Source organism: Zingiber officinale, chromosome 2A (genome assembly GCF_018446385.1).
Source record: "Zingiber officinale cultivar Zhangliang chromosome 2A, Zo_v1.1, whole genome shotgun sequence".
Classification (NCBI taxonomy): Eukaryota; Viridiplantae; Streptophyta; class Magnoliopsida; order Zingiberales; family Zingiberaceae; genus Zingiber; species Zingiber officinale.
The window spans coordinates 54310719-54323870 of record NC_055988.1 but is presented as its reverse complement, the minus strand read 5'-3'; the positions used below and the strand labels follow the sequence as shown (position 1 = coordinate 54323870).

Sequence of the window (13152 nt, the reverse complement as noted above, 5' to 3'; positions counted from 1 at the left end):
AGGGAAACCTAGCTAGATGAGAACCTCTTCTGTATACACAGTGAATTACGTATTTTGTATGGCAATATCAGGAGCACTCATCATTCAAATAAAACCTAATTCTCAGTTCAATTTGGTTTTTGATAAATAAAATTTGGTTTGATTCAGTTTGGATGTTCAAATAAAAGTTTGGACAGGACAGGTTTTTGATAAGGTATCAATGGAAGGGAAAGAAAACTCAGTACTTGCATATTGATATAATAGATTTATTAATGGTTCCATATTATTAGCACGCTTGCATTGTTACCGATAGTTGATTCTTTACACTTGCATTGACCTTGATACTTGATTTTCACTATGTATGCTTTCACCATTGATGTTTACCATAACATCAACTTATGCTTCTACACATTGGCGTAGCTAGTTGAATTTTTGTAATATCTATGCTATCACCATTGATAGATAAAGAAAAGTAGTCTATAAATTGAGATGTGTCAACTATGAACAAAATAAAGTGATGCTGATAGTATAATGATGAATTTGAACCTTGAGTTGACTCATTGGTAGACATGCAAGCATTTTACCGTAGCACATTCGTTTGGTCATAGATGAATGTGCATTTTCAAATTGCTAGTACTATGGCAATCACACACATGCTCGAGCAGATAGCGATTATCCTGCGAGATGACGAAAATGGAGAATTGAGAAGGTAAAAAGAGAAACAACCAAAAACAAAGAGAAACCTACCGTTCTCTAGGTTTTACCAAAAAAAATGAAATATATAGACTCTAAACCCTAAGACACAAAGAAAGAAAAGAAATCTTACAATATAAACCCAAATTTCAAACTTGTAAATGAAAGAAATCCTAACAAAAAAGAAAATTTCAGATTCATAATCCTAAAAATCGTTAAACGGACTCAAAATTCAAAAATATAAAAGATAAAATTTACCAAAAATACCTAAAACACCAAAAAAACCCAGAAATTAAAAAAAACTAAAAATAATAAAAATCATCATCTTCCTGCATTAGTCGCCCCGAATTGAAAAAAACAAACCGATCTCGAGTTTAAAGTAGTGTCCGGTGGTATCAACTCGATAAAATCTACTAGCTGGACTTCATCTTCTTTTGCAAATTGATTGAATCTCCATAATCTCCCGACAATAGGGTGAGTCGACCACACGATCAGAAACAACCACATTTGCAACTTAGTGATGTGGAAATATATTTTGAAATGCCATTGGGAAGTTAAATGTTTTTGAGTTTTGTTTCCCGATGTTAAGGAATTGATTTGAGTATCCCATCATACTTTGGAACTCCCTGTTTTCTTTTACAGCAAATTTCTCAAAAAATCTCCCCTATAAGCAGATCACAATCAAGTATTGGAAGATGACATTTAAACCATTCTAGCACTTCTATGACTTCCCCTTTCACCTCCACCTTATTAATGCTAACTCCAGAACCAATATTAACAAGAAGATGTGGAAACAAATCATTCAGCTCAGTTTGCACAAATTCTTTCTGGTCATCCATGTGTGTGAAAGCTTCATGTCTTATTGCCTTTGTATCTTAAAATGATGACTGTTGAAAGCCAACTGTGTTATGACTGCCTAAAAAGATGTTGGATAAACTTTGTTGCATTCTATGTGCAGATTTTGAAGATAATTCTTGGGTTATAAAAGCTCTGCATCTGCTGGTTTTGAGAAAATTTATTTTTGCCAATTTGTTTCGCCTACAGCATGTTGCTGATGAGGGTAGCTGCTTGATAGATCAGCCCAGTGCCAAACTCTTGGCTCCCTAGGGATATATCAGTTCTTTGATCAGGTCGACCAACTTCATCATATACACTAGAGCTCCCTTCTAAGAAGCCAGCTGAAGCAATACCCTCATTCTGAGCTACATTTGGTATTTTTGTAATCTGAGTGTACGACTCCAGGGTATACCACTGCTGGGGGCTGGTATCATAATATCACCCTGGAAACTGAGGTTCAAAGACCATATTAGGAGGGAATTCCATGTTCTCCTGATAAACAATGTCCCAATTGTAAGTTGTAGCAGTATTAGCCGATGTACTTTCTTCAGCTATGGTCTCCGGGGCTGACTGCGAAATTTGCTGAAGATATAGATCTTCTGAACTACCCAAGTTAGAAGTGGCAGCAGCAGCTTCTACACTGTCATTAAAATTTCCCTGTGAATCTACTCCTGATGATGTATAATTATCTTGTGTAATTATGCTTTTATTATAGCCATCCAACTGATACCATTGCCCAGTGATTGAATCATACTTCCAACCAGGGTGAAGTCTCCCAGTATTGTGCATCTACACCACTTGTGTTCTGATCAATAACTGAACTGAAAAGCTGCAACTCTTGATTACTCTGGGAATGTGTGTGTGTGTGTGTCCACGTTTTTAACATGATTTTCCACATGGAGAAAATTAAAATCAGCATTTGAATTCAATTTGTCAGAGGATGGATTGACATTCTCAACAAAGAAATCTGAAGAAGTTTCCAACCCATCATTGTCAAACTGCTGTGTGCCAAGACTGAAGACACTCCACTGAACCTCCATTATACATGTTCCCCTAGATCCAACATTATTTGTTGGTGATGTGCTTTGCATTGCCATCTCAAGAATGCTCGCAGAAGAACTTTCTGATGTGGCTACCTTGTCCGGTGAATAATTCAAAGTTGGACTGTCATGAGAAGCCAAAAACATCTTTTGGATAACTTACAAGCTGCACTGTCTCACCATGAAGCACATCATCAACTTCTTCGATAATTTCTTCTACTTTATCTTCGTCATAGATTGGGTCATTATTCACCTCGGTCTCGTCTCCCCCGCCTTCCTCAATAATAAATTATTATCATGTGGTGACTGCCGGATAGAACGCAAATACTGAAGGTAAGTTGGCCAACGGTTTTGATCACCCTTAGTCATTGGCTTTCGGTATTGTGACTTTTCACCAACTACGGCATGTTGGGAACTTACATCTTGCCTCAATGTATGAAGTTGATGAGATAGAAATTGAGTGTATCCGAAAGGAAAAAAGTGATCTTTCATCTTCTCTCAATCCTTAATCTTGGCATTGCCTTGTCAGTCCCGTGAGAGTCACAAGTGCTCCCACCATACCAGTGCTAGACCTCTGAGTTTAAAGGCAACCAATTTAACTTTCAATCATAATCAAAGATCCGCTCCACTTTACTGATCCAATCAACGAAACCTTAGAAAATTTGAGCAAATCAACCCGAAAATTGAAGTCTCCATGAGGCTCCTCCCGACCACAACATTCCTGGTATGTAGCCCTATGGTGATACAGATTCTCAGAGATAGACTCAGAGTCACAATCTAAGATCTCGCAATCTTTTAAATTCCCATCGTCGCTGTAAATCTACGACTTGCCTCTGTAAATCCTCAATCTTCATTATGTCCTGAACGCCTATGATCACGGTGCTCAACTTCCTCAATCAGAACCAGAACAAGACCACGTCGACTTCCATCTATTACCAACTGACGTCGGACAAGATAGCAATATCAGTCAAAAACAAAGAGAATCCCGTCGTTCTATAGGTTTTACCAAAAAAAACTTTATTCAATATAAAGAATAATTCCTCAGATAGCTAAACACATGTTTATAGAGACTCTAAACCTTACGACACAAAGAAAGGAAAGAAATCCTAACTTATAGACCGAATTCTTAACTTACAAAATAAAGAAAAAAATCCTAACAGTAGGAGTCTCACAATCTTAAAATCCCTAAACAAATTCAAAATCCAAAAACATAAAAAATAGAAATTACCAAAAATACCTAAAACACCAAAAAATCCAGAAATTACAAAAAAGAATAATTTACTAAAAATAATAAAAATCAGCTAACGAATCCTCCTGCATCAGTGTAGCACTTCGTGCAATATCAAGGTGTAGGGTGAAAACAACAAATCACACTCAACTACAATAAATCATGAACTAATGGTCTTAGTATGTACCTGAAAATAGTTTCTTGCTCATTATGTTAGTTTCAGTAAATTGCCCCTTTATTATTAAATCTTGCTAGGAATGAGTGGATAAACAGGATTAGTATGCATTTTTTTGATGCCTTTACTATTTTCCTAATCATAGCATAATGAATATCAATTGGATTGTTCTGCCACTAAGTAAACTGGGCCCATGCCAAGGGAAAGACTAGACTTGGGGCGTGATGAATTTAGCCTATATACGCCTATCCTAAACCTTATCCTTGTACAATATCTCCATGACAGTTTCTCATGATAGCCAAACAGTCCACATAACTCAAAATTAATAGAAAGCCCATAATTAATGTGTCGACTACACTCAACAAGTGGTCCAGTCATACTTCTGAGCAGCAACTTATTCCAAAAAGATCGGGGAACATCTTGGGAAGCTGGTGCACAAAATTATGCAGCTAAGGGATGCAAATGAAATTATATTTTGTAGTTTGCAAAATCACTAATAATTTAGTAGGAAAATAGCATAAACACTCACTGGGCAGGAGAGGCACTCTGTAATCAGACGCTGGACATAGCTGGCCACAGCGTTTCGACGCTCCTCAGACGAGGGATTGGGCTGAATTCTTGCGATCAGATCTGTAGTGTGCACCTCTGCCTTAAGCCATCTATCTGCATCAAGCGCTTGGGTCACATTGGTCTTTGCTGCAGGCAAAAGACCATTTGGATGTAGGTCATTCAGCTGTGTCCAAACTCCATGATCACCCATGTGAAGTTATGTTCAGGCGATGACAATCACGTCTTGAATGCTTCTTCCTCTTCAAATGCAGAAATTCATCTCCAGAGACTTTCTTAGCAAAGTACACCAAAGTTGATCGCTCACAGTAGCTGCTACAAATAAACTGTGGCTGCAAAATACATGAGGCTCCCCTCTGATTTCCAGTCAAACTAACAATATAAACAACAAAATCCGGTTATTTTTTTTTGTCCACAACACCAAGAACCAGCACCCATAAGCAAAAGAAATTAGTTATTCTCCATCAACTTCGTTAGACAAGGCTCTCCTGCTGAGAAGGTCAAAGATTTTCCCTATTTCAGTAGGTAACAAGAAAAACATAAGTCTAAACCGCGTCAAAAACATGAAGTCAATACTTTTTATTCAAAATTAGCTCCGACTAACAAAATAACAAGTGAAGCAGAAAATCAAACTCACGCAAGCAAAACAACAGAGAAATCCTACGCCCCCAGCACCCCACTGCTCAACCCAATCAACTCCCGATTAATCCACACCAAACCGAAAGTCGGCGGGGCCAAACTCCAACCCTAGAAAAAATGGGGGAAAAGGTAGGTTCTAACCTAAAGGAAATAGGAAGGAAGGCGAGAAGAATCCATGAATCGGGGCGATGGCGGCGCGAAAAGGATCTGGAGACTAGGGTTCGAGCGAAATGCACTCGAAGCCTTGCAGGATCAGGGATGGAGGATCGAGGGACAGGCGCGAACAAGAGGTGCAGGAAGGAACAGACGCGAGCGAGCGAGCAGCAGGAATGGGTGGAAGGGAGCGACCAGTTCCAGGGCCCGAGCATTTCCATTCAGATGGAGCACCTAAATAATACTAACTTCTAAGTCTAAGCATCTGCGCAATGAGCATCATTAATATTTTTTTCCCCTGAACATATATTCTGAGCAATTCAATTGTGCTTTAAACAGCCCTTAATCGTTATTCATTACCGCATCAACGATCTTTTTTTTTATGAATATCTCCTTAAAAACACCAGAAAGATTACCAATATATATATATATATATATATATATATTCTGAGCAATTCAATTGTGCTTTAAACAGCCCTTAATCGTTATTCATTACCGCATCAACGATCTTTTTTTTTATGAATATCTCCTTAAAAACACCAGAAAGATTACCAATATATATATATATATATATATATATATATATATATAGACTTGATAGTGTGCGCGACGCGCACACTGTGTGACTGTGCGCGTCGCGCACAGTATCAACGTTTTTTTTGTTTTTTTTTTTATTTTTTTTTATTTTTTTAATTTTTAAATTAAAAAGTTTCTTTACGATTTTATTTATAGGGTTCAGGCTTTGGGTATAGTGTTAAAGTTTTTTTTTTTTAGATTTTACCTATAGGGTTTAGACCTTCTAATTAGGTTATAGTGTTTGGTTTAAAAAAATAAAATAAAATAAAATTAATTTAAGTATTTATTGAGTATTGTAATGTGTTTAAGGGATATATCTATATATTAAATTTTAAATAAGGAAATGTTGAATTTTTAAAATTCAAAAAACAAAAAAAAAATTAAAAAAAAAACAAAAAAAACGCTGATACGTGCGGTCGCGCACAGTATCAAAACTAAACATGAATATAGTAGGGTCATTAAACCTTAACATGAATTTTTAAATTTATATATTTTGACAAATGGTGCTAAAAAGAAAAAAAATCTCTTATCATAAATAATTTTTTATGTCCACTAGGAAATCTTATTTTATATTCCCTAAAACTTTTTCTTCACTCCTTAATACATCAATTTATAAAGTTACTCCATTAATTTCTTTACCTCTCACCTATTTTCCCAAGCACAATCTTCATCCCTATGAAAGAAAAATTCTAATCAAACAAATCCATCAGTCCACCAATCTCCATTAATGACAATGTAAAATCCTAACCATTGAGATCCACCGGCTGACCAAACTCATCAATGAGGAGACTGAAGCAAGCAAGAAAAGAGACAAAGTCAAAGCTAGCCAGTCACCTTGAAAAATAGTAAGTTTCTTTATTTATTGTAATTTTTTGATCGATTAATCATATTTTGTTCGATTTCCATAGTTTATTATTTATTTGTTATTGATTATTGTTCAAATTTTTTGGCTTCTCAATTTTTAATGGGTCACTGTACAATTTATGCAAAATTTTGTGCTATTTGATGATGGTTTGTTACATTTTAATGTTCACTAAATTGATAATGGCATGTTTTGGATTAAGAATCTCCATAAACCACTTTGACTTATTATATTTTTTAATCATTGTCTAGTGATTTCTAGCCGGAAGGAATTTGCATGAGGATAACCATTTTGGGAGGTCAAGCAAAGGGTACTTGCATGTGATCTGCAATGGGTATATTAAATGGATTCTATGCCATATATATGAATATTTGTGTTGGATATATTTATTTTAGATGAGAGCATGCATATGATGTATGTTGGCATCATGATTATTTACATATGTTCATAATTGCACTGTATGCTGATAATTAAGTCTCCCTCTGTGGTTGAGAGAGTTGTCATCATATTCACTACCCATTTGGCCACTAAGGGATAGTTGTAGCTTGGAATTGGGTTTAACTTGTTGGTTGCTACTCGGAATACCGTTCTAGTTCCCCTGTACAAAAATTTGTACAAGCATAGAACTATCCTAACTACCCATGTGCTCTACTGAAGTTAAATTTGGATTGCAAACGATGATTAACATTATTAATCCAAATTATCCTTCAGAAGTTAAACTTGGATTGGAAACGATACTTAACATTTTTATTCCAAGTTAAACTGATGTGTTCTTCATAAGTTAAATCATATTACAGAAGTTAATTAAATATCTATTTCAAAAATCTGCTTTCAGGTTAAACATGGTGAGGTACTAGGCCTTCTTGGGTATGGGATCATCCACCACTTCCTAGACAAAGTCTTTCAAAGAAATCGGATATTTAATTTCTTACAGTAACCCTAGGTTTAACTACAGAGACCACAATAGAAACACAAGATTGAAATGCTAAATCAAAATACAAAATCGATAGCACAAAATCGAAACATAAAATCGCTAGTCTCTTATGTTGGTGTTTCAGAATCCATGCAAAGAAAACTAGCTAATTAATTCGAAGCGGAAACCATTAATTAGTTATATCTTTCTTTGTAGCTAAAAGACCTCTTGATCTTCTGTTGTATTCCTTTCCTTCTCTTGGACGTTGTGTGGACGACGATCTACCAAGATAACTCCACCCGAACCACTTCTTTGCCTCCAAGAAACTCGAGCCACCAAGGGATGCCAAAATAGGAAATTTCCTTCTCTTCTTCTTCCTTACCTCTAAGCCACCGGCCACAACAAGATAAGCTTCCTCTCTTGCCACTGGCCCTAAGGAAGAAAGCCTCTTCTCTTGTCGTCGGCTCTAGGGTGGGATGCTTCCTCTCTTGTACCACCAGCCCTAGCTTAAAGAAGGAAGACAATTACTGCCGGCATCTAGGAGAGAAACCAAAGAGAGAAGAGAAAAGAAGAGTGGTCGGCCACCCAAGGAAAGGAGAGGAGGGAATAGAATTATGTTATCATGAAGGCTCCCTCTCCCTCTCTTTTATAATCCTTGCTTAAGACAAAAAAGGAAAGTTTTAAAACAAAATTAAAACTTCCTTTTAATCCTTGCTAATGACTAAATGGAAAGTTTTAAAACAAAAAATTAAAACTTCCTCTTAAACAATACATGGTCGGCCACACAAAAGCAAAAAAAGGAAAGATTTAAAATAATTAAAATCTCTCTCTTTTTAAATTTCCTATTGTAAATGGCAATAAAGAAAATTTTTAAAAATTAATTTCTCTATTTTAAAACATGTAGACAACTACAAAAAAGGAAAGATTAATTAAAACTTCTCTTTTTAAATCATGGTTACAAAAAAGGAAAGTTTTATCAAAAATTAAAATTTCTCTTTTAAATATTATAGATAACTACAAATAAGGAAAGATTTTAACAAAATTAAAATCTCTCTTTAATCTTTTGTAGAAAGCTATAAAAGGAAAGATTTTAAAATTTTAAAACTCTCTTTTAAAACCATGAGGATGGCTATAAAAGGAAATTAAAATTTTTCTTTTAACCATTGTAGATAACTATAAAAAAGGAAAGATTTTAACAAAATAAAATCTCTTTTTTAATCATTGTAGATAACTACAAATAAGGAAAGATTTTAATAAAATTTTGTTTTAAAACAAAACTTCCTTTTCCTTTTCCTTTTCTAGTGGTCGGCCCCTAGCTTGGGCACCAAGCTTGGCCGGCCACCTCTTGGCTTCCAAGCCCATGCTTGGTCGGCCCCTTTGCACCAAGCAAGGATGTGGTCGGCTCATTATTTGGGTAAGAAGTGGACTTTGTGGATATAAGGCTTTATAGAGGCTACAACAGAGACAGAGAGAAGAAATTGGTTTTGGTCTCCTGATGAGCTTGAGCTTTCTGTGTTCGCCCCAAACACTCAACTCAAGTTCATCAATAATAACTTATATCACTAAAGAGTTATTATTGAACTACCGCACCAATCCCAAATTACATTATGGGCTGCTTCTTATTATAAGTGCATTAATCTCCCTATGTTTAAGATATCGAATGTCTACTAATTAAATGAGTTACTGACAACTCACTTAATTAATATTTAGCTCCAAGAGTAGTACCACTCAACTTTATTGTCATGTCGGACTAAGTCCACCTGCAGGGTTTACATGACAATCCTTATGAGCTCCTCAAGGGGGCATCACCAACCTAGATCACTAGGACACAGTTTCATTATATAATCAACAACACACCATATAAATAATATCATTTCCCAACTTATCGGGCCTATTGATTTAACGAACTAAATCTCACCCTTTGATAAATTAAATAAATAAATATTAAGTATACGTGCTTATTATTATATCATGATTAAGAGTACGCACTTCCATAATAACAAAGGTCCTGTTCTTTTATGCAATCAATATAAAAAGAAACAACCCTAAATGGTCCTGCTCAATACACACATAGTGTACTAGTGTAATTTTATAGTTAAGATAAATTAATACCAAATTACACTATAACCACTCCAATGGTTTGTCTCATTCTATCTTAGTTGTGAGCTACTATTTATAATTTATAAGGAACTGATAACATGATCTTCTGTGTCACACTAAACACCATGTTATCTACAATATAAATTAAATGGGCAACTGTATTTAACTAAATGTAAACATGACCAATGTAATTCTCAAATAAATATTTTATACCAAAAGCTAGGCTTTTAGTATACATCCCAACATAACTTATCATGTCGTATTACCCCGCCACTCAGGGATAGTGATATCCGGTGTTGTGAGCAGTCAGGGACCTCATTGCTATATAGTTAGATAACTACTTAGCAAACTGTCCGTCTCGGCCACTCTATAGTAGTATTTAGAGGGTAGTACAGTTGTTATTGTCTCGACCTCTCGGTCACACAAAGGTCGTCGTGTTGAGAGGTGGGTGAGAGTGACCATGTTGCATGCATGTGCATATGTATATTATGCATAGTGTATCTTTCATAAATATATCTACATTTACTTATGATTGTTGCACTGTCTTAAGATATAGTGTTACATATGGTTGACATGCTTCATACATGTTCATTTATAATACATATATATACTGTCGGTTATATTACTCAGGTGTTACGAGCAGATCTGTTGTTGAGCCCTAGTGAGTTTACTTATCACTATATCATGTGTGTTAGATCCAGATTAGGTATGTGCATTTATTATGTCAGTTAGGATTATGTGCATTGATTATGTTATATATGATCATGGTCTTATTTCCCTACTGAGGATGTATGCTTTGATCTCTATGTTTTATAATGATCATGCACTATATTGTCTATTACCCGCTGAGTCACCCGATTCACCACCCCATTTATGTATTATCTCTTTTCTCAAGTAACAGGTAGATGATTGTGGAATCACTTGGAGTATTCTATCTGTCAGTCCCACGTCACATCTGAGGATGATTTTTTACTTTGCGTTTACTTTCTTGCATGCTTTCCTTATGGTTTTGGTGTTGTAATAATTAGATTTGAACTTGGTGTTTAGCCTTGTGACTATTTTACCATTTTTGGTATTTGTTGTGTTTAAGTCATGCCGACACGCAATGTATCATTTTGGATTATGTGGCTTTCCTATATCTTCCACTGTGTTTTTGTTATAGTAGTGTGGGTTGTTTATTATTTTGTTTAATTTCTAGTCATATGGGTTGTAGGTTATTATACTTGTACAGCTAGATGGCTATGTATCCAGGTTTCATTTGTCACTGTTACAAGGGAGATGTTGTCCATTTGTCAGGCAGGGACTCCTCTAAGGCATGATAGTTACAAGTGAGATATTATTCTTTTGTCGGACAGGGACTCCTCTAGGGCATGACATAATTACTTACTTTTTTTTTGAAAAAAAAACATTAATCAAGGGGAAGAGAAAAAAAGAGATTAAAATTTAAGTATTTCAATATTTACAAAAGCTGAGTATTTTTCAAAGAAAATTTCAAGTCAATTTTTTTTTAAATTTTGTAAAAACTAAGTATTTTTCAAAGAAAATCTCAAGTCAATTTTTTTTCAAAAGCTAAGTTTTTTTTAAAATAAATTATTTTTAAAGCTAAGTATATTTTAAAGAAATCCCTTTTAAAGCTAAGTAATTCCTTTTAAAATTAAGCATTTAGCCAAGTAATTCCTTTGTAAAGCTAAGTATTTAGCTAAGTAGTGTTCAAAGAAATTCTTTTTAAAGATAAGTATTTTTTAAAAAAGAAAAGAAGAAAACCTAAATTTTTTTAAAAAGAAAGTTAAGTGAGACTTTTCAGGAGAGCTTGAAGTTAATTTTTTTATTAGAAAAAGATTAAAAGTTAGTTTTTCAAATTTAAGTACTATTTTTACAAGTTAATAACTTTTCTCTCTACTTAGTATTTTTTTATATATGTCAGGGGGGAGGGGAGGTGTTAAAAAAAAGTAAATTTAATTAAAGAAAAGTAACATTTAAGGGTGAGTGAGTAACATTTACGGGTAATCTCTCCTGAGAGGAGTAGGTGAGGAAGTGTTCCCCGTAGAGGGAACAGTAAGCGTCGGTCCAACCTAGAGTTTTAGTGAAACTCAAAGTCAGGACCGGACAGTTTGGAGACTGTTAAAATTTACCCATGCTTTAAATATTATTGCACGTTTTTCTAACTCTATGGTGCAGTTGTTTAAAAGTGAAAGGTGGCTGAAAAAAGGGTTCCTAACACCCGAAGCTTGTCCAGGCGCCCGGGCGTCCAAGTGCCTAAAGGTACTCCAAGCGCCCGGAGGTACTCCAGGAACCCATGTTAGTGGCTACGAGGGTGAGCCTAGGCGGTCAGCCTTCATCACGCACAAGAATCTTCAGATTTGTAGTTATCGATAATTTACTTTATAGTTGTTTTAATATTGAAATTTCATACTTGTTCTTATTTGGAATTGATAGTGAATTTCCAATGAAAGCGATCGACGATTGCGGGCCTTGGAGTAGAAATCATCACAGACTCCGAACCAAGTAAAATAAACTTATGTCGATTATTTATTTTCTTTTACTCTTTCTATTCCACTGCGTATTCTATGTTTTACAAACAATGTGAAAAACCACGAGTGCTATTCACCCATCTCTAGTGCATCTATCCTATAACTTAAACTCCACAAACCAAGTTATAATTAAGTATCTTTTGTTGGATCGAGTCGCACGTGAGAGGGGGGGTGAATCACGTGGTTTTGAAAACCTCATTTTTTTCAATTTTCAAATCAAAGTACAAACATAGTGGAATAAGAGAATAGATAAATGAAAAATAATATTAACACAAGTAGTTTACTTGGTTTAGAGCCTTCGACGACTTCTACTCCAAGACCCAGGCCATGTGGACCTATCGATGGGTAATCCACTAAAAAATCTCTTTCGGTATCTCTGAAAGAGAAGATCGAGTACAAAAAAGATTGAAAAAGTGTAATAGACTACACTTTCCATTTGCAGAAATTAAGTACAGAAAAAGTAACTTTGTTACCGACACGTAGGGATCGAAGCGAGAGCACATGAGTGTCGGTGTCGATCTACCGACACGATTGGAAGTCCTCGGAGTAGTTGTTGATTGAGCAGCTTCGCATCAGAGTCGTAACAAGAAGTCGGAGCAGTCGGAACCTCAAATAGACGTGTAGTAGCTCGCATAGTAGTTGTTGGTTGATGCTTGGTCGAGATTGACTTATAAAGGGCATGGAAGGCGCATTCCATAGCCATTAAAGGCACCTTCAATGTGGTAAATTTGATCCTGACTTCACTGTGCATTATCTGCGACGGTGTCCAAAATTTATCCCTTAGAAAGCGCCTTCAAGCCATTGAAGGCGCCTTCCATGAACAGTGCGAAGCGCCTTCCAATGCTTGAAGGTGCCTTCG

The 13152-nt window shown here is 35.6% G+C and overlaps 1 protein-coding gene across 13 annotated transcripts in view; it reads right to left on the bottom strand.

Moving 5' to 3' along the window:
- Nucleotides 1–5593, bottom strand: part of LOC122041122 — a 28742-nt gene extending 23149 nt beyond the window's left edge. For 6 of the 13 annotated variants that reach the window (XM_042600721.1, XM_042600713.1, XM_042600711.1 and 3 more), the window contains exons 1-2: nt 5157–5593; nt 4482–5032 (exon numbers count right to left, since the gene is read on the bottom strand). In XM_042600721.1, coding sequence (XP_042456655.1) covers nt 4482–4712 — 231 coding nt within the window. In that variant the 5' untranslated portion in view covers nt 4713–5032; nt 5157–5593. Of the gene's footprint in view, nt 1–525; nt 3489–4481; nt 5033–5156 lie in introns of those variants that run through there. The other 7 variants (XM_042600723.1, XM_042600714.1, XM_042600712.1 and 4 more) reach the window with 7 other exon arrangements.
- Between the last annotated feature and the right edge of the window lie 7559 nt (nt 5594–13152).